This window comes from Ranitomeya variabilis, chromosome 1 (assembly GCF_051348905.1).
Source record: "Ranitomeya variabilis isolate aRanVar5 chromosome 1, aRanVar5.hap1, whole genome shotgun sequence".
Lineage (NCBI taxonomy): Eukaryota > Metazoa > Chordata > Amphibia > Anura > Dendrobatidae > Ranitomeya > Ranitomeya variabilis.
Window position 1 is genome coordinate 1,136,601,867 of NC_135232.1, and position 27,567 is coordinate 1,136,629,433.

The following is a 27,567-nucleotide window of genomic DNA, read 5'->3' on the forward strand; positions in this document are numbered from 1 at the left end:
GCCGCCTTCATGGCTCCCGCCCGCCATGCATCACACATAGTAATGGATGTCCTTCACCGTGGAGTCCTCATAGATAAGGGGGGAAAATGTGGATGTTTTTTTATTCTATTTATTTTTTTAACTAATTTAATTTTTTTTTTTTTTTTCATTCTTTCTTACAGTACATCTGCTTTCCGACACGATTCAAGGAGTGTCTGCCACGACCATGGGCATTCAGTATCAGCAATCCTGGCTCTGCATAATGTAAGGAAGACCTGTGCTTTCAGCGTGATTGTTTGCTATAATACTAATATGCTTGCCAATGCTATGCTCTGCGGGTGCTGGAAATTGTATGTCTGCCTGCTTTTGGCTTTGCAAATACAAAAAAAAAAAAATACAGAAAAAAAGGAAGTGTCCCACTGCAAGGCAATCAACTAAAATCACATGGTTGTGTAGTGATCACAGCCCGTACGGTTCTAGATCCCAAGGCCTAGTAGAGCATACGTAGTCCACATCTTCTGATTTTCTACATTCCAGATCCCCAGGCCTAGTAGAGCATACATAGTCCACATCTACCGATTTTCTACGTTCCAGATCCCCAGGCCTAGTTGAGCATACGTAGTCCACATCTACCGATTTTCTACGTTCCAGATCCCCAGGCCTAGTAGAGCATACATAGTCCACATCTACCGATTTTCTACGTTCCAGATCCCCAGGCCTAGTAGAGCATACGTAGTCCACATCTTCTGATTTTCTACGTTCCAGATCCCCAGGCCTAGTAGAGCATACGTAGTCCACATCTACAGATTTTCTACGTTCCAGATCCCCAGGCCTAGTAGAGCATACGTAGTCCACATCTACAGATTTTCTACGTTCCAGATCCCCAGGCCTAGTTGAGCATACGTAGTCCACATCTACAGATTTTCTACGTTCCAGATCCCCAGGCCTAGTTGAGCATACGTAGTCCACATCTACTGATTTTCTACGTTCCAGATCCCCAGGCCTAGTTGAGCATACGTAGTCCACATCTACCGATTTTCTATGACTTTACTTTATCGCAGCGGAAATGGATTTTTATCGTAGACTTCCATATGTTTCAGCCTCCAGCTAGACAACAAAGAAGAAGGCAAAGCGGCCTTAACCCCTTCACACCAAGAGAGACGTTTAAATCCGTATGATTTTATTAATTTTTTTTATTTTTATCATTTTCCGTTTTCTAACACTTGAGAGCAGTATTCGAGGGGTGTTCCATAAGTTATCTACCCCAGCAGTAGAGAGCTGAGCTTTCCTGGAGAAGTTCAGGCTGATGAAAGCTCTGGAAGTGACAGGCTGGCAAGTGCAGTTCAGTGCGGCTCTACAAGGAAAGTAAGGGATTTGGAGCTTCGTTCCATGAAGGAATTTTAAAAAAATGAAGTGTTAACAGTCCATGGAAGTATAATGGCTGTGTATGATGATGATGGTGATGGTGATGATCCTGATCCCTCCTCACTCCCTAGTAAAGTTTTAGGCAAAAATTGCATAGAAAATCAGCAGGTGAAGATGCTCCTCCTTCGTGGGCATGGCGACCTGCTAAACCTTCAGAGGAAATGTGCTTAGGAAAAATGAAAGGGGCGCTCTGTGTGATGCCACCAGCATAGGGTGAGGGTAGACTGGCTACTAGACGCTCACCTGTGTGGGTGGTTGTGTGTGGCGCGATCTCCGTTAAGAGCAGAATTAAAGCCAAGGTTTGACTGCTGCTCCCAGTGGTGGAGAACAAGGTAAATGGAGAGGAGCAAGGCAACGGTAAACCTCAGGAGCTGCCTAAATATCACTTAAGTCTTAAGGGTAAAAAAAAAAACAGATTTTTTTCATGCAACACGTTTTTTGGAGTAGAGTTGAATCTACTCTGAAGCGCATTAGAGGAATAAATTGGGTTTTTATTGTCAAAACTTTTATAGTTTGGAGGCGCCCGGGGTTCACCGCTTCCTTGACTGTGATTTTGGAAGATAGTCAGGTCAAAGTCAGTGTTAGGGGTCATGAATTAGGCATTTCATTTGGCACAGTTTCCAGTACCGTTCATGATGTCAAAAGCGGGTGCCATGAATGTTAACACCTGAGCAAATAAACATGTCACCAGAGAGATTGGATACGCTTAGAGAAAATCCCGGAGACATCTATAATCTAATTATAGGTGATGATACTTTGGTCCAGCTCCATGATCCTGAGTCCAAACAAGGGTCCCTGCAGTGGAAGCACACGGGGTCACCAGCCGTCAGCTGGAAGATAAACTCTGGAACGCCCCTCGTGTAGTCTGGGGCAGATTTCGGATATTTTTCTGCACCTGACATAGAGACACGATACATATAAATGGCAGACAGTCCTTCACCAGGCGACCGCCCCGGGACTTGTCATCGTCCGTGTCCCGATAAGTGACACTATAGATGCTGTACAAATGGAGATGGTCTGGTCTCCACCTTTTTGGACAATTTTTTTGTTGTTTATTTTTGCTGTTGAGGTTCATACAAAATTTTGCCCCAATTTTCTTCTTATAGGCCCCATGTTTTCCTGCGCTTTGTAGCTCAGCTGATTTAGCAGTAGAGTAGTACAAACTCTCCTTAGACTGTCCTACTAAGCTCACTGACAGATCCTTTTAACTCCTTCTGTAGCCAGTACAAAACCTGCACAACCCAGAGGTCAGAAAAGCCAAACGGTGCGACATTTTGTAATGAAACCCAACAGCAAAACTCATCAGTAGTCTAAATGAGCATGCATTTACGTAATGCAGGAAAGTTGTCCCGGAAGGTGAATCACTAACTTTTTAAAAAACTTTTTGCTAACTTTTGGATGTTTCTGGACTATGTATTACTTAGCACAGGCTCCTGCAGACGCGCCGCACTTTCTCCGTGTGAGCGAACTGCCCGAGCCCGTCAGCATCCCGGAGCCCCATGTGGATCTGCTTACAAGTTAATTGTATACGTCTGCGTGGAACAATGCTTTCATTCAGCCGTCCCTGGAGCTTTTATCTGACGTACCCCCAGACCGTGCACACACATGTACACATACACTACACAGAGGCCGTGTCCAGCGTTGGATGGAGTTGGGGGTCCGGGCTCTGTGCGGCCGCTCATGTTCTCTCCTCTATGACGGTATGAACCTTGTGCACTGGGCACAGTCAAGGGGAACCAAAAGGAGCCAACCTCAAACTGTTCCCGCAAAGCTGGAGATACAATTGTCCACAACGTCTTGTGCTGAAGAATTACATTTCCCTTAAACCGAACCCTAAAACGATCCCATAGCATTATCCTCCTCCTCCACCACCTGTACAGGGGGCACAATGCAGTCAGGGGGTAACATCACCAAACCAGACTCCTCCATCCATGACTACACAGAATCCGTCCAGTGGTGGCGGCTTTACACCACTCCATCCGACGCTCGGCATTGTGCTTGGTGATGTACGGCTGCTTGGCTATGAAGCTTCTGGCGGGGGCGCAGTGTTTGTGCTCATGTTATACCAGGGGAGGTCAGTTATGTGGGTATAAGTTTCAAGTCCCATTAGGCATAGCGTCATTTCTTGTGCCGCCATACAGTTGCAGTATAAAGACACTTCAGAAACGTCATGTTTGCATCAGCCGACTGGAGAAGCCGCAGAACTGGGGGGAGAACTCTTGTGAAGTCAGATTCGTCATCCTCGTCGTGGCTCCGCCAAAAATGGTGAGTCTTGAGTGCCGGACCATTGGGTGCTGGAATATAGGGGTAATGTGATATTCAGGTATAGTCCTTAGTCAGGGCAGTAGTTTCAATAATGCTCCATTTCCCATAATTCTGCTCTCTTCCTGCTTAGAAAAGTACCAAAACCGCAACAGAAGTTGGCCGGACTTTTGCCACCATGTTCTCTGACATTGAGTTCCGACAGAAACTTCTAGAGACCAAAACAGTAGAGGAGTTTAAGGATGCGTTGGTGCACCAGCGGCACCTCCTGACCGCAGCCAACAAGCACTCTTCAGGCAAAGACGGCCATAAAGCGAGCAGCCACAAACCTCTACAGGTGAGTGTCCGGCTTCAGATCGCCAACCTGCACTGTGCTGGCAAACGGAAAGGCGCCATTGCCCCATCAAGACTAAGCCCCTATCACACAAAGCCGTTCTCCAAGCGTCGTTGGGGGCTGTCGTTGACCTGGGGCCTAGGAATAATCCATTGCTGACGGCTGTCACTTTATTTGTAGGTTTGAGTTATTGCTGGTTCACTTGTTTTTTTATTCCTGTCCTTTTACCCCTTCTCCTAAAGGATTTGCTACTTGTTCCAAGAGCCGGGCCCTCCAGGCAGGTCTGCCACAACTCCTTCTTCTGTCTTCTGGTCTGTGTCTCAGAACCACAAGCTGCCCGTCATTGCTAGGAGTCGGGGACTGGGTGGTTGTTTACTGCAGAGGTGGCAAATAATGTGCCCTCTATAGTGACAGCAGATAAGGCAGGGGTCAGTGTTGAAAAGCTAGATATGTACAAGAATATACTATAATACTGCCCCTATGTACAAAAATATAACTACTATAATACTGCTCCTATGTACAAGAATATAACTACTATAATACTGCTCCCTATGTACAAGAATATAACTACTATAATACTGCTCCTATGTACAAAAATATAACTACTATAATACTGCTCCTATGTACAAGAATATAACTACTATAATACTGCCCCTATGTACAAGAATATAACTACTATAATACTGCTCCTATGTACAAGAATATAACTACTATAATACTGCCCCTATGTACAAGAATATAACTACTATAATACTGCTCCTATGTACAAGAATATAACTACTATAATACTGCCCCTATGTACAAGAATATAACTACTATAATACTACCCCTATGTACAAGAATATAACTACTATAATACTGCTCCTATGTACGAGAATATAACTACTATAATACTGCTCCTATGTACAAGAATATAACTGCTATAATACTGCTCCTATGTACAAGAATATAACTACTATAATACTGCTCCTATGTACAAGAATATAACTGCTATAATACTGCTCCTATGTACAAGAATATAACTACTATAATACTGCTCCTATGTACAAGAATATAACTGCTATAATACTGCTCCTATGTACAAGAATATAACTACTATAATACTGCTCCTATGTACAAGAATATAACTACTATAATACTGCTCCTATGTACAAGAATATAACTGCTATAATACTGCTCCTATGTACAAGAATATAACTACTATAATACTGCTCCTATGTACAAGAATATAACTACTATAATACTGCCCCTATGTACAAGGATATAACTACTATAATACTGCTCCTATGTACAAGAATATAACTGCTATAATACTGCTCCTATGTACAAGAATATAACTACTATAATACTGCTCCTATGTACAAGAATATAACTACTATAATACTGCCCCTATGTACAAGGATATAACTACTATAATACTTCCCCTATGTACAAGAATATAACTACTATAATACTGCTCCTATGTACAAGAATATAACTACTATAATACTGCCCCTATGTACAAGAATATAACTACTATAATACTGCTCCTATGTACAAGAATATAACTGCTATAATACTGCCCCTATGTACAAGAATATAACTACTATAATACTGCCCCTATGTACAAGAATATAACTGCTATAATACTGCTCCTATGTACAAGAATATAACTACTATAATACTGCTCCTATGTACAAGAATATAACTACTATAATACTGCCCCTATGTACAAGGATATAACTACTATAATACTTCCCCTATGTACAAGAATATAACTACTATAATACTGCTCCTATGTACAAGAATATAACTACTATAATACTGCCCCTATGTACAAGAATATAACTACTATAATACTGCTCCTATGTACAAGAATATAACTGCTATAATACTGCCCCTATGTACAAGAATATAACTGCTATAATACTGCTCCTATGTACAAGAATATAACTACTATAATACTGCCCCTATGTACAAGAATATAACTACTATAATACTGCTCCTATGTACAGGAATATAACTACTATAATACTACCCCTATATACAAGAATATAACTACTATAATACTGCTCCTTGCTCCTATGTACAAGAATATAACTACTATAATACTGCCCCTATGTACAAGAATATAACTACTATAATACTGCTCCTATGTACAGGAATATAACTACTATAATACTGCTCCTATGTACAAGAATATAACTACTATAATACTGCCCCTATGTACAAGAATATAACTACTATAATACTGCTCCTATGTACAAGAATATAACTACTATAATACTGCCCCCATGTACAAGAATATAACTACTATAATACTACCCCTATATACAAGTATATAACTACTATAATACTGCTCCTATGTACAAGAATATAACTACTATAATACTGCCCCTATGTACAAGTATATAACTACTATAATACTGCCCCCATAGATGAGAATCCGGGCTCTCTCCGTCTCTGCTGTAAGCACCCGTCGGCCCCCGGCGCTGGCTGTGCACAGGCTATAAACGCTGCACATTGGTGTATATCATGCTTTGGGCTGTTGCGTTTCATTCCATGTAATATAAACCTATGCGTGCGCTGCTTCCTGATGTACCAGCCGCTCCTTTCCTTGTTATGTAATACCGCCATCCATGCCGCTGTCAGCATTGCTTGGACTGATGGTTGTGCGTCCCTCGCCTTGATGGCATGCGGGCAGCCATGAGCTTCTCACAGTGGGACTGATGCGTTGTGGATCGTTTCTCGGTTTTGTGTGATTGTGATCCTGCACTTTGATGTTCGCTGCTTGAGTCGCAGATCCGTTGCCTCCATTGCCTGGTGTAATATGGCGAGTTTCTAGTCACTGACAACAATGTGTGTTCTTATTAGTACAATTTTTGTGTTTTTTTTATATAAGGATCAACACAAAAAAATAGAGGAAAAAAGGCAAAAATGGACATAATTTCACACAAAACCCTAAAAATGGGCCAGATAAAATTTTCAGCACCCTCAACATTTTTGGCTAGGTCCTAAAAAAAACAAACAAACCTGCAGTCAATTGCTACTTACACCGCTCCCCTGGAATTTTGGAGAACTCTTCTTGCAAACAGCTCCAGGTCTCTCATGTGAAGGCGCCTTCTCCCAACAGAAAGTTGATCTCTTCAAGAGAAGATCTCTTCAAAGGTGATCAATGGATTTAGATCTGGACTTATTGGTCACTTCAGAACTCTCCAGCACTTTGGTTCCATCCCTTTCTGGGGGCTTCTTGAAGTATGCTTGGTGTCATTAAGACCCGTTATCTAGGTATGAAACCCAGCTTTCTGACACTGGGCACTACATTGCCACCCAAAATCCTTTGGCAATCTTCAGATTTCATGATGCTTTGCACACAATCAAAGCACCCAGTGCCAGAGGCAGCAAAGCAACTCCAAAACCTCTTTGAACCTCCACCATATTTGACTGTAGGTACTGTGTTCTTTTCTTTGTTGGCCTCAGTCTGTTTTTGGTAAACAGTAGAAAGATGCACTTTACCCAAAAACTTTGTCTCATCTTTCCATAAGATGCTTTCCCAGAAGGATTTTGGCTTGCTCATATACATTTTGACAAACTGCAGTTTGGCTTTTTATGTCTGTGTGTTGGCAGTGGGCTCCTCCTGGGTCTCCCGCTGTCACGAATCCCTTCCATGTTGCCTCCAATTCGTCATGGACCCGCTCTCAGCATGTGACTTGGGGTTGTGCCTGCAAGGGTTAATCTATCTCCCCACTCTCAGTCCAGCATTCAACCTCTGTCCTATGCTGTAATGGGAGCATAAATCACACACCGACCCAGGCCACACACCCGCTCATACATGCTGCTGCTGCACTCACCGAACACACGGGCGATGAGTCCTGGAAATTACGAATAATGTCTACTACTCATAAGGCGCTCACACCGCTTAGGCTATGGATTCTTTAGAACATTCAAGGTTCAACTTGTTAAAGTCTTATACTTTAATACAAAAAGGTTCAGTGCTTACAGTAAGAAAAAGGTATACAAATATGATAATAAAAAGACATACAACTTATGCAAAACAGTACAAAATAAACAGAAAACTTACAGGAATGGCTAACTTGTAGTCTGCTTCTTCTCCTTGAGGGGGGGGTGCATATGGAGTTGGTGGAACACATCCGTTTCCCAGGCTGCCTTCACATGTGAACAATTTTGAATGTATACAAGCCAAATTTATAGAGTCACCCTGGAGGTCAGATTTCTAGACCAGCCCCTCAAGTTGATATTCTAATTGCTTGTTTTTGATTGGACCACTGCCGCGCTGACACTGATCCCCTGAACCTGCAGGACACCTTGGACTTCTTTGGAACTTGATTGGGGCTGCTTATCCACCATATGGACTATCATTTTTTGTCTGCCGTCCACATGTACGGAGATTAGCTTCAGTGCCGTGGGTTGTAAACTTCTAGATTATCTCGCACACTGTGTATTAAGGAACATCAAGATCTCTGGAGATGGACTTGTGACCTTGAGATTGTTCATATGCTTCTACAATTTTGGTTCTCAAGTCCTCAGACAGTTCTCTTCTGCTCTTTCTGTTCTCCATGGTTCGTGTGGCGCACACAGACACACAATGCAAAGACTGAATCAACGTCTCCCCTTATCTGGTCTTAGGTGTGATTTTCATGTTGCCCCCTACCGTTACTTGCCACAGGTGAGTGTGAATGAGCATCACATTCTTGAAACAAAGTTGTTTGCCCACAATTTTGGGAAGATGCCAACACTTTTGTCCATCCAATTTTTGGAGTTTTATGTGAAATTCTGTCCAATTTGCCGTTTCTTTTTTTTTTTGTGTTTGTAATTGCAATAATTTTTTGGAATAAGTTAAGGGTGCCAACACTTTCAGCTATGACTGGATTTCCTGTTCAGCCTGTAATGGGGTTGTCCATTTTCATCATCCGCTCTCTGTGTGGTGGCATATGTAATGGGGTCTGCAGAGACCTCCATAGCTCTCATTGACCATGATTGGTGTTCAGTAGCATCAGGTCATCCTGCCTCTGCTGTGGTGATGCATCATGTGTGATTTTAGGGCTTGTGGGGTCGTCACTGCCGGACCCTCATACTGTTCCCTTCTTCTCTGCAGTTAAAGGAATTCTTAAATGTGGGAAAGGGAATTTTCGATGATATCGCGCGCAGGCTGCCCGTCTACCACCTGGATTTCACAGACGGTAAGATTCGCTCACTTACTCTCCCCGAACCCTGGAGGTCGTACCGCGGGAGAGCAGAGAAGAGGCGCTGACCGTGAGTCCTGCGGTCTGGAAAATGTACAGCCCGCGAGTAGAGTAGTATGGAGGCGCCGGGGCAGGGATCCTGGTCACCCCAACACCTCCCGGCCAATGTTACCCCCTAAGTCTCGGGATTATGTTCCCTTATACAAATACTGAGCTGCATGAAATGAATATTACCGTTCAGGGATGGCCATAAAGCTGCTGAATACCCAACAAATCACCACACAAAAAGGCATTCAAGGGGATCCCTGGTGGAGGGGGTTTACTGTAGTATACCTGGTGGTCTAGTACAGAGACGGGGTTAATGTAAGGCTGATACAGATGTCCCTGTCATCTTCTGAATCGCTCTGCCTCATCATAAACAATCTGCCTGATCACAGCTATAATATTAGATAGTAATTACTAGTGATGAGCGAGTTATCTGAGCATGCTCGCTCATCGCTAGCTTTCCCTGGCAGTAATGATATGACCCAGTTACTGCTATGAGCCGCGGCTCCTGGATGTGGCCGGCGCTGTACGAAATGGGTCACAAAGCCATCACTAAGATATCAGCGGTAATGATTCTCCTCACCTGCCTTCTGGTGTCCTTAATCCCCCCCCCCCCCCGCCTCTACAGACCCCTCATATGCACTCACACAATAATATTCTAATAATGCCCCCCGCCATTATATAATGGGGACTCCGAGGGGCGAGCTCCGGGTCATCCATCTCTGGTGCTCCTGCATGGTGGCGGAAACTGGATGGGTCTATCGTCAATTAAAGGCGTCTCCACATGGGGGATTGTATTACATCTGCACCAAAAATTATTTTTTTATTTTATTTTAAATGTTTTAAATGTTATTCAGTTATCTCAAGTCAAGACTTTCTCTCCATCTCCGGCCATCGCTCTATCTTAGTCTTTCTCCCCATACTTCTCCATGTTGCTGTCTCCAGCTTTTTTTTCTTTCCTTTTTAGTTTTGTTCTTTCTTTCCCCGCCTTCTCTCTCCCAGTTCCATAACCCCCCCCGCCTTCTCTCTCTGTTTCCCCCCCCCCCCCCACTTTCTCTCTCGGTTTTTCCCCCGCCTTCTCTCTCCCGGTTTTCCCCCGCCTTCTCTCTCCCGGTTTTCCCCCGCCTTTCCCCCCGCCTTCTCTCTTGGTTTTCCCCCCGCCTTCTCTCTTGGTTTTTTCTCCTGCCTTCTCTCTCGGTTTTTCTCCCGCCTTCTCTTTCTCGGTTTTCCCCCCCCGCCTCTCTCTCTCTCTCTCTCTCTCTCTCTCTCTCTCGGTTTTTCCTCCGCTTTCTCTCCTGGTTTTCCCCTCGCCTTCTCTCTCGGTTTTCCCCCGCGCCTTCTTCTCTCTCTCGGTTTTCCCCCGCGCCTTCTTCTCTCTCTCGGTTTTCCCCCGCGCCGCCTTCTCTCTCTCGGTTTTCCCCCGCGCCGCCTTCTCTCTCTCGGTTTTCCCTCGCGCCTTCTTCTCTCTCTCGGTTTTCCCCCGCGCCGCCTTCTCTCTCTCGGTTTTCCCCTGCGCCGCCTTCTCTCTCTCGGTTTTCCCCCGCGCCGCCTTCTCTCTCTCGGTTTTCCCCCGCGCCGCCTTCTCTCTCTCGGTTTTCCCCCGCGCCGCCTTCTCTCTCTCGGTTTTCCCCCGCGCCGCCTTCTCTCTCACGGTGTCATTTTTTTTATACTTCTTCTTCTGCCGCACCTTTATACCATTACTATACCATATCATGATGACCATTTTACTTCCGGTCCCAGCAGTAACCCCAGGCTTTGTTGCTCTACTTTTCCCCACAGGCATTATCGGAAAGAACAAGGCCATCGGAAAGTACACTACAACGGCGATTTTCTTGTACTTTGCTTGCCTCCTGCCTTCTATCGCCTTTGGCTCTTTGAATGATGAAAACACTCGCGGGGTGATTGGTAAGATTTTCTTTGAAGATCATTTGTTTTGCATCTATCAACTTGGAAGAGATTAAACAGGTGGGTAGCATCGGAGCTACTTACGTCTGTGCTGCTGGGATGTGTGGTCGTGTAGACGGTGCCTCCGTTGTGCTGGCTGTGTGTACATTGTGTACGTGGAGATACGTTGCTTGCCTGGAATTCGAATGTGGTGACTGTGATCTTCCATTGACTTCGTGATTCTGACCGTGGTCATCAGACAGATCGTAATATTCCTCTTCGCCCCCAATACAATGTGAGTTCTAGGACTTTTCATGTAGACAGGGTGTCTCTGAATCCAGGCGAGGTACAGATCACAGCCAGGTCTGCTCAGCCACGATTTATGGGGTTCTGGGGTACGTTTTGCAGCTGCTGCTTCCTCAAGAGCTCTGGTTCCTCCATTAAGACACAAGTTTGTGCTCTCTTCCTTAATGACTGAGAGAAAATTCATATAATGTTCAGTCACTGTAAATTTCTATGCTGGTGTACAAGGATACGTACACATAGTGCTAGTGGTGGTCATTAGTAGTCATGTACTGGTATGTATGGATCAGTGCCCCTAGTGGTGGAGGTCAGTAGTCATGTACTGGTATGTATGGATCAGTGCCCTTAGTGGTGGAGGTCAGTAGTAGTCATGTACTGGTATGTATGGATCAGTGCCCCTAGTGGTGGAGGTCAGTAGTGGTCATGTACTGGTATGCATGGATCAGTGCCCCTAGTGGTGGAGGTCAGTAGTGGTCATGTACTGGTATGTATGGATTAGTGGTGGAGGTCAGTAGTAGTCATGTACTGGTATGCATGGATCAGTGCCCCTAGTGGTGGAGGTCAGTAGTAGTCATGTACTGGTATGCATGGATCCGTGCCCCTAGTGGTGGAGGTCAGTAGTAGTCATGTACTGGTATGTATGGATCAGTGCCCCTAGTGGTGGAGGTCCGTAGTGGTCATGTACTGGTATGTATGGATCAGTGCCCCTAGTGGTGGAGGTCAGTAGTAGTCATGTACTGGTATGCATGGATCAGTGCCCCTAGTGGTGGAGGTCAGTAGTAGTCATGTACTGGTATGTATGGATCAGTGCCCTTAGTGGTGGAGGTCAGTAGTAGTCATGTACTGGTATGTATGGATTAGTGGTGGAGGTCAGTAGTAGTCATGTACTGGTATGTATGGATCGGTGCCCCTAGTGGTGGAGGTCAGTAGTGGTCATGTACTGGTATGTATGGATCGGTGCCCCTAGTGGTGGAGGTCAGTAGTAGTCATGTACTGGTATGTATGGATCAGTGCCCCTAGTGGTGGAGGTCAGTAGTGGTCATGTACTGGTATGCATGGATCAGTGCCCCTAGTGGTGGAGGTCAGTAGTAGTCATGTACTGGTATGTATGGATCAGTGCCCTTAGTGGTGGAGGTCAGTAGTAGTCATGTACTGGTATGTATGGATCAGTGCCCTTAGTGGTGGAGGTCAGTAGTAGTCATGTACTGGTATGCATGGATCAGTGCCCCTAGTGGTGGAGGTCAGTAGTAGTCATGTACTGGTATGTATGGATCAGTGCCCCTAGTGGTGGAGGTCAGTAGTAGTCATGTACTGGTATGTATGGATCGGTGCCCCTAGTGGTGGAGGTCAGTAGTGGTCATGTACTGGTATGTATGGATCAGTGTCCCTAGTGGTGGAGGTCAGTAGTGGTCATGTACTGGTATGTATGGATCAGTGTCCCTAGTGGTGGAGGTCAGTAGTGGTCATGTACTGGTATGTATGGATCAGTGTCCCTAGTGGTGGAGGTCAGTAGTGGTCATGTACTGGTATGTATGGATCAGTGTCCCTAGTGGTGGAGGTCAGTAGTAGTCATGTACTGGTATGTATGGATCAGTGCCCCTAGTGGTGGAGGTCAGTAGTGGTCATGTACTGGTATGTATGGATTAGTGGTGGAGGTCAGTAGTAGTCATGTACTGCTATGCATGGATCAGTGCCCCTAGTGGTGGAGGTCAGTAGTGGTCATGTACTGGTATGTATGGATCAGTGCCCTTAGTGGTGGAGGTCAGTAGTAGTCATGTACTGGTATGTATGGATCGGTGCCCCTAGTGGTGGAGGTCAGTAGTAGTCATGTACTGGTATGCATGGATCAGTGCCCCTAGTGGTGGAGGTCAGTAGTAGTCATGTACTGGTATGCATGGATCAGTGCCCCTAGTGGTGGAGGTCCGTAGTGGTCATGTACTGGTATGTATGGATCAGTGCCCTTAGTGGTGGAGGTCAGTAGTCATGTACTGGTATGCATGGATCAGTGCCCCTAGTGGTGGAGGTCAGTAGTAGTCATGTACTGGTATGCATGGATCAGTGCCCCTAGTGGTGGAGGTCCGTAGTGGTCATGTACTGGTATGCATGGATCAGTGCCCTTAGTGGTGGAGGTCAGTAGTAGTCATGTACTGGTATGTATGGATCAGTGCCCCTAGTGGTGGAGGTCAGTAGTGGTCATGTACTGGTATGCATGGATCAGTGCCCCTAGTGGTGGAGGTCAGTAGTAGTCATGTACTGGTATGTATGGATCAGTGCCCTTAGTGGTGGAGGTCAGTAGTAGTCATGTACTGGTATGTATGGATCAGTGCCCCTAGTGGGGGAGGTCGGTAGTAGTCATGTACTGGTATGTATGGATTAGTGGTGGAGGTCAGTAGTGGTCATGTACTGGTATGCATGGATCAGTGCCCCTAGTGGTGGTCAGTAGTAGTCAGATACTTGTATATTAGGATCAGCCCCCCCAGTATTACCAAGTGAGTGCAAATGCATTTTGAAAGTTGTCAGGGTGTAGAGCTGAACGTCTGTTTCTAAAGTCAACCAGCAGAATTTTGGATAGGCAAAGAGAAGATATGAAATCATGGACGACTGATATAAATATAATGAAGCAAAATTACTCAACTTTAAAATTAATTGTAACAGTGTAATTGTTGATAAAAGTGAATTTTGTTTTGTATATTGAACCTGTCTCTTGGATTGGGGCCCCTAATATTGCTGTCTTCGTGAGCTCCCATATCAGCATGGCTTCTATTATGTTTTTTTGTCTTTTTGTTCAGTCTGTTTTTTTTTTTTTCTGCCCTCCTTGAGCGAGTACATGCTTTCTCCCCTGTCTATAACATTACATGCTTTTTCTCTTAGGAACATGGGTTAGATATTTGTATCCAGAGTATTGCTGTCTTCATAGGCTCCTATATCAGCACAGCTTCCATCCTGTACTTTTTTTTTTTTTTTCCATCCTATACTTTGTTTTGTTGTATACAGCCTTTTTTCTCTACCCTCTCTGAGACTGTTCTTGCTTTCTCCCCTCTCTGTTCTGGAAATGTCTGTACTACTCCTCCCCACTCCCTCCTTCTGTCTTACACACACACTCTGCAGCAGCAAAATGGTAAAGATTATTTAAAAAGACATTTAACTTTTACTCTCTGATTTTTCAGAGATTGAATGAGTGATTTTGGAGATTGTGTTTTGCAGAGAAGTTCAGCTTTAATTTAATTAGTTTGGTCCAGAAATATTTGTACAGTGACCGCATCTTCGTGATTTCAGCTCTGCGGGATGCTATTTTGCATGTAAAATGAAACTGCTGAGATCCAATTGAAGTTGTGACTTTCAGGTTTTATTAAAGGGGTTGTATAAAAATGATCATGGTGAAACCTCTTAAGAATTGTGGCCATTTTCCTACAAGCCTCCTCAAAAGTAATTGGACAAAATGTTATCATAAATAAAATGTTAATTTTTAACACTTAGTAGAGAATCCTTTGCAGCAATGATGGCCTGAAGTCTGGAGGCCATGGCCGTCACCATCGCTGGTGTCCTCCGGTGTGAGGCTTTGTCACCTTTACTACTTGTGGCTCTTTCTGCCTTTTGTCTGCAGCCTGTGAAATGCGGCTCGATGGGGCTGAGATCTGGGGATGACTCAGCCATTGCAGAATTTCCCACTTCTTTGCTTTCGCAGGATGTTTTGGGTCGTTGTCCATCTGTCCTGTGAATCAGCGTCCAATTAACCTTACTGCATGTGGTTGGATCTGAGCAGAAAGTATCGCCCTGTACCCACCAGGTTCATCCGACTGCTTCTGTCTTCAGTCACATCATCCATAACCACTAGTGTTTCGGTGCCATTGGAAGCCATGCCTGTCCGTGCCGTCACAGTGCCTCCACCATGTGTCACAGAGGGTGTTATGTTTTGGATCAGGAGCCGTTCCAATCCGTCTCCAGACTTTCTTCTTCCTGTAATTCTAGTACAGGTTGATCTTCGTTTTTCTTTTCCAGAACTGGGTGACTTCTTTAGATGATTTTTTTTTTTTTTTTTTTTTTGGCAAAGTCTAATCTGGTCTTTTTATTTCTAAGGGTGATTACTGGTTACACCATGTGGTGAACCCTCGCTATTTGCTCTCATTCTCATGAAGTCTTCTCTTCATGGTAGACTTAGATCCTCGGACACCGACTTCCTGTAGAGTGGTCTCCACTTGCTGGATGTTTGTGAAGGAGTTTTTCTTCTTTGTGGAAAGGATTCTGCGATCATCCATCACTGTTGCCTTCCTGGATATACAGGCCTTTTTGTGTTCCCAAGCTCACCAGTGCATTTTTTTTTTTTTTCTGAATGTACCAAAATTGTTGATTTGGCCGCTCCTAACATTTCTGATCTCTCTGATGAATGTTTTCTTTATTTCAGCCTAATGATAATGTGTTTCTCTTCCATTGAGAGCTCCTTTGACCACATGTTGTGGGTTCACAGCAATAGCTTCCAAATGCAAATTCCACACCTGGAACAAGCTTAAGACCTTTTACTTGCTTAACTGATGACCACATGTTGTGGGTTCTCAGCAATTGCTTCCAGATGCAAATGCCACACCTGGAACAAGCTTAAGACCTTTTACTTGCTTAACTGATGACCACATGTTGTGGGTTCTCAGCAATTGCTTCCAAATGAAAATGCCACACCTGGAATCAGCTCCAGACCTTTTTACCTGCTTAACTGATGATGGATTAATGAGGGAAAATCCCATTCTGCCAATTAAAGAGCTTCGGAGATAATTGTTCACTTACTTTTGGTCCCTTGGAATAGACCTGTAATTCCTAAACCCTTCCTCCAATTAGGATGTGAATACCCTCAGATTACAGCTGAGAGTCGGCACTTTAAGCCCAGATTAATTATAGAACTATCTTCACTATGGTTCGGTAAACAGCTGAAATGCCTAAACTTGGTCACCGTCCAACTATTTCTGGACCTAACTGTATATCATCATGGAGGACAAAAGTTGATGGGTGACCTTGCTAGATCTTGGCTCTGTTTTATTGATGTGTGTATTTGCAATTTTTTTTTTTTTGTTTTGGGATTTTAGTTTTTGTAAATGTTGTTGTTTTTTTTATGTTTTGTTTTTATATATACCTTGAATTGTGTACTCAACACCATGTTCACCTGTCGTTCCAGACGTGCAGAAGACGATTATTGGTCAGGGCATTGGGGGGGTGATATACTCCCTCCTCTCCGGGCAACCTCTTGTGGTATTATTGACGACGGCACCGTTGGCTATATATATCAAAGGTAGGTATGCGCATGTGGCTGCCGTCGTCGTAGACTTTAGCCCACTGTGATGATAAATGTGCCACCCTGACACGGTCTGCAAGACCCTCGACTAATAGGATGAACGTCATAATTTGCTGGCGAGGAAAGGGGTCTGTGGATGACGGTGTTGCCCGCATACTCCACCAAAATGATACCGAGGAAAGAGGAGACCTTAGTGAGCTCCGTCACCATAGTCTATTGCTCAGGGAGTGAACCATGGCTCCCCTGTATCACGCGCTCACAGCCTGTGTGTTTGGGAGTATGACCCCCAGTCTCCTCTTCCCGCAGTTATCGTTGGCATCTGTGATGATTACAACCTGGACTTTAAAGCTTTCTACGCCTGGACGGGGCTGTGGAATAGCTGCTTCCTGATCCTCTACGCTCTCTTCAATTGTAGCATGGTCATGAAGCTCTTCAAGAGGTAACGGATTATTAATAATCAGAAATAATGATAATAATGGAAAATAATAACTGAAGAACATTGATTTCAATTATTGAAGCCTCCATTTTTATAGGACTTTAATGTGGTGGTCTATACTTTCCAGTGTATAGGTGGGATCCATCTCTTCTTCATTTGGATGACACTGAGCTGTGGTGTAAAGGCACTGCTAAAAATTGTATGCCTGGTGCACTATGGCAGAACAGTGAGTGCAGCTCTGGGGTATAATACAGGATGTAACTCAGGATCAGTAATGTATGTACACAGTGACTGCACCAGCAGAATAGTGACTGCAGCTCTGGAGTATAATACAGGATGTAAGTCAGGATCAGTAATGTAATGTATGTACACAGTGACTGCACCAGCAGAATAATGAGTGCAGCTCTGGGGTATAATACAGGATGTAACTCAGGATCAGTAATGTAATGTATGTACACAGTGACTGCACCAGCAGAATAGTGAGTGCAGCTCTGGAGTATAATACAGGATGTAAGTCAGGATCAGTAATGTAATGTATGTACACAGTGACTGCACCAGCAGAATAATGAGTGCAGCTCTGGGGTATAATACAGGATGTAACTCAGGATCAGTAATGTAATGTATGTACACAGTGACTGCACCAGCAGAATAGTGAGTGCAGCTCTGGGGTATAATACAGGAGGTAACTCAGGATCAGTAATGTATGTACACAGTGACCGCACCAGCAGAATAGTGAGTGCAGCTCTGGAGTATAATACAGGATGTAACTCAGGATCAGTAATGTAATGTATGTACACAGTGACTGCACCAGCAGAACAGTGAGCGCAGCTCTGGGGTATAATACAGGAGGTAACTCAGGATCAGTAATGTAATGTATGTACACAGTGACTGCACCAGCAGAATAGTGAGTGCAGCTCTGGGGTATAATACAGGAGGTAACTCAGGATCAGTGATGTAATGTATGTACACAGTGACTGCACCAGCAGAACAGTGAGTGCAGCTCTGGGGTATAATACATGAGGTAACTCAGGATCAGTAATGTATGTACACAGTGACTGCACCAGCAGAATAGTGAGTGCAGCTCTGGGGTATAATACATGAGGTAACACTGGGTTTGTTCTCCCTCCTCAGGTCGACAGAAGAGATAATCGCCCTTTTTATATCCATGACATTTGCACTCGATGCGCTGAAGGGAATGATCAAAAGTAAGTCCTCCGTATTTATAACCTCGGTGACAGTGTTCGGGAACAATGCGGTGACGGTGCGGTTATTATAAGGCTCCTGTGTATAAATGTCGGGGGGATACCACTTGATCTCGGTGTCGTCTGACATGTTGGAGGGGCTTTGGGTCATCTGGAAATAGCCGCATTTTTGACTTTTACGAGGAGTCCTGTGATCGGGGGGATTCTGATCTCCCTTCACACTAGTCAGCTGCTGTGACCGGCGGGCGGAGAGCTGTGCCCGTCTGAGCCCGCGCCCGTCTGAGCGAGCACATAACGTTTCACGTCCATTAGTTATGCAGTGGGGTCTTATCACTTGCTCTCTGTTATCAGCCGCTGTGTAATATTTGCATAGACCTGGGACCTTCTGCTGTTGTGATACTACAACTCCCACCATGACTTAACAGCCTGCAGCTATCAGGTCATGCTGAAGATTGTGGTTCCACAGCATTGGTTGCTGATCTGTGGCTTAAATAGTAATGTAATCTTCTATTATCCTCTGTTATCAGCCATATGTATATTTTGAGGGCATCTCTATTAACCCCTGGGTGTCCGTTCCTATGATTATTGGAGGCACATCATACGGCGGCCTCGCTTCTCCTGCAGTGGCCCCGAGGTCGGATATTTCCGCGTTGGTTAGCACATCGCGGCCCCCTTGTGCTGCTTATTAGGGGGGAGCTGCAGGAAGCTGCGGACATCTGGCTGTATAAAATAGACCTCTCTCCCAGTAACACCTGCTCTGCGCCATCCCCCCCGGTCTTGCTCTCACCCGTCTCCATCACATAAAGGAAAAAACACAAGGAAACGCGTCGCTCCGAGCCCATTGTCTGCTACAGATGTGGCCACCCGTAGACCCTCGCACCGACCACCTAGGTCATAGTCCTCCTTTAGTCGCACACCTTTGACCTATGTGTAGCAAACAATCAACGCGTTTCAGTCTTTCCAAAATGTGCCGTCACCTCCCAAGTGTCATCGCCTTTTATCCGCTGCTCACAAAGTAGATGTCACCTCGGAGTGTAAACGTGGCCTCCATCGAATGTTATCTGCGCCCATTACATAAAGGAAGAGCGACAAGGAAATGCGTTAGTCACGGGCAGCCGCCGGTTCTCGATCACCTCATTGTCCGCCTATCTCTGTGTACGGAACCATTATCGGTTAATTCAGGTCCCGGCTTTTTATAGTGATCAACCTGTTCACTCCCTCTAGTAGTTTTCTCAAATTACCGACGCATTTCAGTCTTTCCTAGTAGTCCCATTAAATTATAAAGGCGCATGAGTCCCTCCTTCCATATCAGTGCTCCAATGATCAAACCTTTCGTTTCCTCCTTTAAAGAATAGTCGTCATCTTCCCTAAACGCATTTCAGCTCTTCCATCTTTTCAAATTATCAGTGTATTTCTATCATTGACGGAATCTTAAATTTGGTGTATTTTAATCCCCTTTCCAGTAGAGCGTTCATCTCAGATTATCCACGCATTTCACTCCCACTCTCCATACGAGGGCTCATCTTTCAATTGTGCTCGTCTCAATCTATCAACACATTTCAGTCCCTCCAGTAGTGGTCAGTTTATATTACCATCTTATTATAAATCATTTCCTCTCTCCCACCACCCCTTATTCGAATAAATATCATTGTATTTCAGTCCCCTTTTTCCATAGTGATTATCTCAAAAATATAAACGCATTTGAGTCCCTCCTTCTTCCATAGAAGTGCGTATCTCAAATTAAAACATTTCAGTTCCTCCTTTCTCCATTGGTCATATTTAAATCAGTATCTTGTGCTCAACGCATTTCAGCTTGTCAGCCTTTCTATATGTTCTTCTCAAATTACTAATGCATTTCAGTCCTTCACTGAATCTTAAATTCAGTGCATTTCAGTCCCCTTTCGAGTAGTGGCCATCTCAGATTATCAACGCGTTTCAGTATTACTCTCCATAAGAGTGCACATCTCAGATTATCAATACATTTCAGTATTACTCTCCATAAGAGTGCACATCTCAGATTATCCACGCATTTCAGTATTACTCTCCATAAGAGTGCACATCTCAGATTATCAACGCATTTCAGTATTACTCTCCATAAGAGTGCACATCTCAGATTATCAACGCATTTCAGTATTACTCTCCATAAGAGTGCACATCTCAGATTATCAACGCGTTTCAGTATTACTCTCCATAAGAGGGCACATCTCAGATTATCAATACATTTCAGTATTACTCTCCATAAGAGGGCACATCTCAGATTATCAATACATTTCAGTATTACTCTCCATAAGAGTGCACATCTCAAATTATCAACGTGTTTCAGTATTACTCTCCATAAGAGTGCACATCTCAGATTATCAATACATTTCAGTATTACTCTCCATAAGAAGGCACATCTCAGATTATCAACGCGTTTCAGTATTACTCTCCATAAGAGTGCACATCTCAGATTATCAATACATTTCAGTATTACTCTCCATAAGAGTGCACATCTCAGATTATCAATACATTTCAGTATTACTCTCCATAAGAGGGCACATCTCAGATTATCAATACATTTCAGTATTACTCTCCATAAGAGTGCACATCTCAGATTATCAATACATTTCAGTATTACTCTCCATAAGAGTGCACATCTCAAATTATCAACGTGTTTCAGTATTACTCTCCATAAGAGGGCACATCTCAGATTATCAACGCGTTTCATTCGGTTCTTCCTCTGTGGTCGTCTCAATTAATCAACGCATTTCAGTCCCTCAACTATTGATCAACTCACATTTCCATGTTATAAACGCATTTCAGCCCCCGCCCACATTCCAATAATCGTCATTGCATTTCAGTCCCCTAATTCAATAGCGAACATATAAAAAAAAATATAAATTACTTTCAGTCCCCCCTTCCAAAACTAGTCACGTCAAATAATCAGCACGTTTCAGCTCCACCGTCACTAGCGATCGACTCAAACTATTGCATGTTACTTTTGGTGTCACTGGGCCACCATGCTTCATAGAATGCGGAGTCTTTACTCTTTCCCGCCTCCGTTTCGTCCTTTCTTGATCCTCCGGGAGCCTGAGTAATGGCCGATCCTCACGGTTCTACGTTCTTCTCTTACAGTTTTCAATAAGTGTCACGAGGAGAGTTCGGGCCTGCCGCTGTACCGGATCAATTCCTCCTCGTCTCCTCTCCACTTCCTGAACGCCACCCTGAACGGCACCTTCGTGTACCAGGACGGACCGCACGGGAAGGAGTCGGCCGTCCTCAGCCTGCTGCTGATGTTCGGGACCGTGTGGCTCGGACACACGTTGTACCAGTTCAAGAAGAGGTAACGACGAACCTTCCAGGGAATCACTGAAGGGGTCTATTGTGTGTTTCAGTGAATGGTCAAATTCTCAGCTGAGGAGAAATTCTAGAACAAAGCTGCAGTACCACACCCAGCCTGTGGACTCGGGGGCGCTGTTTTCTGAATTAATCACAACCTTTTGAATCATTGCATAAGTTCATATAGAAATGAAAGGTTTATTATGTAAATGTGAGAGATTCATGATCTTAATATGTGCCTGTGTTACAGCCCCTACCTGCACTCCAGGGTCCGGGAACTGCTCTCCGACTGCGCGCTGCCGATATCTGTCCTGACCTTCTCCACCGTCGGGTCCTACTTCTTCCAGGATATACGCAGTAAGTTGGCCGGTCAATCCTCACTCATGTTGACATAACAGTAGCCGGCTGTAAAGGTTAGCGGCTGAGCCCCGACCTCGCCGCAACAGCGGATTTATGTCCTAATTAAAGGGGATTAAATATCCTTGTATGCCAATTATTCATCTTCAAATAAGCCGGAACCCCGGAGCTTCCGAATGTTCTGCGAGCACCGTACATTCAGCAGCCGGGAAGAGGGATGTATCGTATGCTGCAATTATGTGAGTGTGACACGTACAAGGCAGTATTATAGCAGTTATATTCTGTACATAGGGGCAGTATTATAGTAGTTATATTACTGTACATAGGAGCAGTATTATAGTAGTTATATTCTTGTACATAGGAGCAGTATTATAGTAGTTATATTCTTGTACATAGGGGCAGTATTATAGTAGTTATATTCTTGTACATAGGGGCAGTATTATAGTAGTTATATTCCTGTACATAGGGGCAGTATTATAGTAGTTATATTCTGTACATAGGGGCAGTATTATAGTAGTTATATTACTGTACATAGGAGCAGTATTATAGTAGTTATATTCTTGTACATAGGAGCAGTATTATAGTAGTTATATTCTTGTACATAGGGGCAGTATTATAGTAGTTATATTCTTGTACATAGGAGCAGTATTATAGTAGTTATATTACTGTACATAGGAGCAGTATTATAGTAGTTATATTCTTGTACATAGGAGCAGTATTATAGTAGTTATATTCTTGTACATAGGAGCAGTATTATAGTAGTTATATTCTTGTACATAGGGGCAGTATTATAGCAGTTATATTCTGTACATGGGGGCAGTATTATAGTAGTTATATTACTGTACATAGGAGCAGTATTATAGTAGTTATATTCTTGTACATAGGAGCAGTATTATAGTAGTTATATTCTTGTACATAGGGGCAGTATTATAGTAGTTATATTCTTGTACATAGGAGCAGTATTATAGTAGTTATATTACTGTACATAGGAGCAGTATTATAGTAGTTATATTCTTGTACATAGGGACAGTATTATAGTAGTTATATTCTTGTACATAGGGACAGTATTATAGTAGATATATTCTTGTACATAGGAGCAGTGTTATAGTAGTTATATTCTTGTCCATAGGGACAGTATTATAGTAGTTATATTCTTGTACATAGGGGGCAGTATTATAGTAGTTGTATTCTTGTACATGGGGGCAGTATTATAGTAGTTATATTCTTGTACATAGGGGGCAGTATTATAGTAGTTATATTCTTGTACATAGGGAGCAGTATTATAGTAGTTATATTCTTGTACATAGGAGCAGTATTATAGTAGTTATATTCTTGTACATAGGGGGCAGTATTATAGTAGTTATATTCTTGTACATAGGGGCAGTATTATAGTAGTTATATTCTTGTACATGGGGCAGTATTATAGTAGTTATATTCTTGTATATAGGGGCAGTATTATAGTAGTTATATTCTTGTACATAGGAGCAGTATTATAGTAGTTATATTCTTGTACATAGGGGGCAGTATTATAGTAGTTATATTCTTGTACATAGGAGCAGTATTATAGTAGTTATATTCTTGTACATAGGGGCAGTATTATAGTAGTTATATTCTTGTACATAGGGGCAGTATTATAGTAGTTATATTCTTGTACATAGAAGCAGTATTATAGTAGTTATATTCTTGTACATAGAAGCAGTATTATAGTAGATATATTCTTGTACATAGGGGCAGTATTATAGTAGTTATATTCTTGTACATAGGGGCAGTATTATAGTAGTTATTCTTGTACATAGGGGCAGTATTATAGTAGTTATATTCTTGTACATAGGGGCAGTATTATAGTAGTTATATTCTTGTACATAGGAGCAGTATTATAGTAGTTATATTCTTGTACATAGGAGCAGTATTATAGTAGTTATATTCTTGTACATAGGGGCAGTATTATAGTAGTTATATTTTTGTACACAGGGGCAGTATTATAGTAGTTATATTTTGTACATAGGGGCAGTATTATAGTAGTTATATTTTGTACATAGGGGCAGTATTATAGTAGTTATATTCTTGTACATAGGGGCAGTATTATAGTAGTTATATTCTTGTACATAGGAGCAGTATTATAGTAGTTATATTCTTGTACATAGGGGCAGTATTATAGTAGTTATATTCTTGTACATAGGAGCAGTATTATAGTAGTTATATTCTTGTACATAGGGGCAGTATTATAGTAGTTATATTTTTGTACACAGGGGCAGTATTATAGTAGTTATATTTTGTACATAGGGGCAGTATTATAGTAGTTATATTCTTGTACATAGGAGCAGTATTATAGTGGTTATATTCTTGTACATAGAGGGCAGTATTATAGTAGTTATATTCTTGTACATAGGAGCAGTATTATAGTAGTTATATTCTTGTACATAGGGGGCAGTATTATAGTAGTTATATTCTTGTACATAGGGGGCAGTATTATAGTAGTTATATTCTTATACACAGGAGCAGTATTATAGTAGTTCTATTCTTGCACATAGGAGCAGTATTATAGTAGTTATATTCTTGTACATAGGAGCAGTATTATAGTAGTTATATTCTTGTACATAGGGGCAGTATTATAGTAGTTATATTCTTGTACATAGGGGCAGTATTATAGTAGTTATATTCTTGTACATAGGAGCAGTATTATAGTAGTTATATTCTTGTACATAGGGGCAGTATTATAGTAGTTATATTCCTGTACATAGGAGCAGTATTATAGTAGTTATATTCTTGTACATAGGGGCAGTATTATAGTAGTTATATTCTTGTACATAGGGGCAGTATTATAGTAGTTATATTCTTGTACATAGGGGCAGTATTATAGTAGTTACATTCTTGTACATAGGAGCAGTATTATAGTAGTTATATTCTTGTACATAGGGGCAGTATTATAGTAGTTATATTCCTGTACATAGGAGCAGTATTATAGTAGTTATATTCTTGTACATAGGGGCAGTATTATAGTAGTTATATTCTTGTACATAGGGGCAGTATTATAGTAGTTATATTCCTGTACATAGGGGCAGTATTATAGTAGTTATATTCTTGTACATAGGGGCAGTATTATAGTAGTTATATTCTTGTACATAGGGGCAGTATTATAGTAGTTACATTCTTGTACATAGGAGCAGTATTATAGTAGTTATATTCTTGTACATAGGGGCAGTATTATAGTAGTTATATTCCTGTACATAGGAGCAGTATTATAGTAGTTATATTCTTGTACATAGGGGCAGTATTATAGTAGTTATATTCTTGTACATAGGGGCAGTATTATATTAGTTATATTCTTGTACATAGGGGGCAGTATTATAGTAGTTATATTCTTGTACATAGGGGCAGTATTATAGTAGTTATATTCTTGTACATAGGGGCAGTATTATAGTAGTTATATTCCTGTACATAGGAGCAGTATTATAGTAGTTATATTCTTGTACATAGGGGCAGTATTATAGTAGTTATATTCTTGTACATAGGGGCAGTATTATAGTAGTTATATTCTTGTACATAGGGGGCAGTATTATAGTAGTTATATTCTTGTACATAGGGGCAGTATTATAGTAGTACATTTCTATCACCGCTACGTCCCGGGGGTGACAAATTGCCTTTAAAGGGGTTTTCTCAGACTTTTTTTTATTCTCTGGGCCCAAGAACTAACAGGTCGGTAGTTGCTTCCTACGTGCCTGTTGTGCCCGATACCTATTCCCGCCAGCTACTGGCAGGGATTTAGCTGCTTCTGCTGACGTCACGTTGACTTGACTTGGCGTGACTGCCGACGTCTTCCCGCAGTTAGGCAGTGGGATCCGGCTGTCAATCAGGAAGTCGGCTGTTAATCAGAAGGACGTGGAAGAGCTACTCTTGACATGGAGCAGTTGAACCGCCGGCAGTGGCCGCTCTGTGCCACTAGTTAGATTTAAAAAAAAAAAAAAAAAAAAAGGTCCTGGTAAAGCTCTTTCAGTCGCGTCTTATGTTGCGCTGACTCCTGATGCGTAAACCTTCGTTTTTACCTTGCGTGGTAATTCCATGCCGTGACTCCTGGTCGTTGGCCGGTGTGAATTCTTATCACTCGCCACCACGGACGCACATCCGTGGAATTCGCAGCATCCACCTTTATTTTGCAGGGTTCCATGAGAATCTATTTGACGAAAGCGATTCCTCAAATTCAACCCCCCAAAAGTTTTTAATTGTTCACACTAAATAACAGGAAGAGAAATCAATCTCTCCGGCTGCAGATGTTCGGGACGCGCGTCGTGGGCTTATTGCTTTCCACATTTGGCCTCTGCCCGGCCACCTTCATACTGGGGGGTGATGGGAACGGATTCAGATCAGTTTGGCAAAAAAGGAGAGACCTTTCCACTCCAGGAAGACCCAGCTGGAAGAGCCAAGAATTTTCTCTATCCTCCGGTGACGTCAGTAATTTGGTGTTAACTAACCGCTGTCATTCACCACTCAGCAATATCGGACGTACGTGAACATTTTTCTTGTTGTTAACATTTTTTTTTTTTGTAAATTATTTTGTTCAGGCAGGACACAGGAAACAAAAGCTTGTGATATAACATTTATTTAAATTTTAGTCTCGTTCGTTTTTTAGTCCTTTTAAATGCAGCCAGCAGTGTAAAGCATGGAGGACGTCACCTTTAAAAATACTTTCCCTACGCAGAATGGCGGTTTTAGAATCTTCTGTCTAAATTGGTTTTGGTGTCATGGATCAAAGTGGGGGTCTGATGAGTGGGGGCTGTGGGCGCTGCCTTGAGCTGTTTGTTCAAGGTTTGAGTCCTGAACTAAACAGCAGATTTGATGCCCATAAAATGAGTCCTCCCTGATCTTTAGAAGATGCTGGAGTTCCCCAAAGTTAAATTCTACCAAGTTTTGGGGGTTCCCTTGCCTGCAAAGTTACATAACTATTATTGTAGAGGATAAATGACTCTGGATATCATATTGATAATGAGAATATCCTCCATGCTTTACACTGCTGGAAAATAGTGATTCCATTATATACTTTCCTAAACCGATAGCTATTTTTCACAGGTGCCTTTTTAAAAAGGTTAGAAAAACTCGTGACAATTTATTTACTGTATGTCCCAAGTGTCCGCTGCGCAATACCTGAACGTCGAAGTGTTGTGATTTGTTGGTTTGTTGCGTCTTGTACGTGATGTTTCCTTCAATCAGGGAAGGGGAGTGGCTGGCGCGTGCGCAGGGAAGGGGAGTGGCTGGCGCGTGCGCAGGGAAGGGGAGTGGCTGGCGCGTGCACAGGGAAGGGGAGTGGCTGGCGCGTGCGCAGGGAAGGGGAGTGGCTGGCGCGTGCGCAGGGAAGGGGCGTGGCTGGCGCGTGCGCAGGGAAGGCGAGTGGCTGGCGCGTGCGCAGGGAAGGCGAGTGGCTGGCGCGTGCGCAGGGAAGGGGGAGAGCAGGTGGCGCAGCATAGAGTAGAGGCAGGGGTAGCATGTCTTCTTTTTGTCCAGCGTTTTTGCCGGTTCTTTCTCCCATGATAGGTAAAGTCTGGAGTGCCTCTAGGATGGAATAGTTT

At 43.1% G+C, this 27,567-nt stretch overlaps 1 protein-coding gene across 10 annotated transcripts in view; it reads left to right on the forward strand.

Annotated features, from left to right (window-relative positions):
- SLC4A11 (solute carrier family 4 member 11) overlaps positions 1-27,567 on the forward strand; it is a 285,187-nt gene that overhangs the window by 246,423 nt on the left and 11,197 nt on the right. For 7 of the 10 annotated variants that reach the window (XM_077280313.1, XM_077280311.1, XM_077280312.1 and 4 more), the window contains exons 6-16: positions 162-243; positions 3,546-3,669; positions 3,800-4,003; positions 4,243-4,311; positions 9,096-9,180; positions 11,008-11,133; positions 16,577-16,690; positions 17,000-17,132; positions 18,261-18,334; positions 21,446-21,653; positions 21,900-22,006. In XM_077280313.1, coding sequence (XP_077136428.1) covers positions 162-243; positions 3,546-3,669; positions 3,800-4,003; positions 4,243-4,311; positions 9,096-9,180; positions 11,008-11,133; positions 16,577-16,690; positions 17,000-17,132; positions 18,261-18,334; positions 21,446-21,653; positions 21,900-22,006 — 1,326 coding nt within the window. The remainder of the gene's footprint in view (positions 1-161; positions 244-3,545; positions 3,670-3,799; positions 4,004-4,242; positions 4,312-9,095; positions 9,181-11,007; positions 11,134-16,576; positions 16,691-16,999; positions 17,133-18,260; positions 18,335-21,445; positions 21,654-21,899; positions 22,007-27,567) is intronic. The other 3 variants (XM_077280318.1, XM_077280320.1, XM_077280316.1) reach the window with 2 other exon arrangements.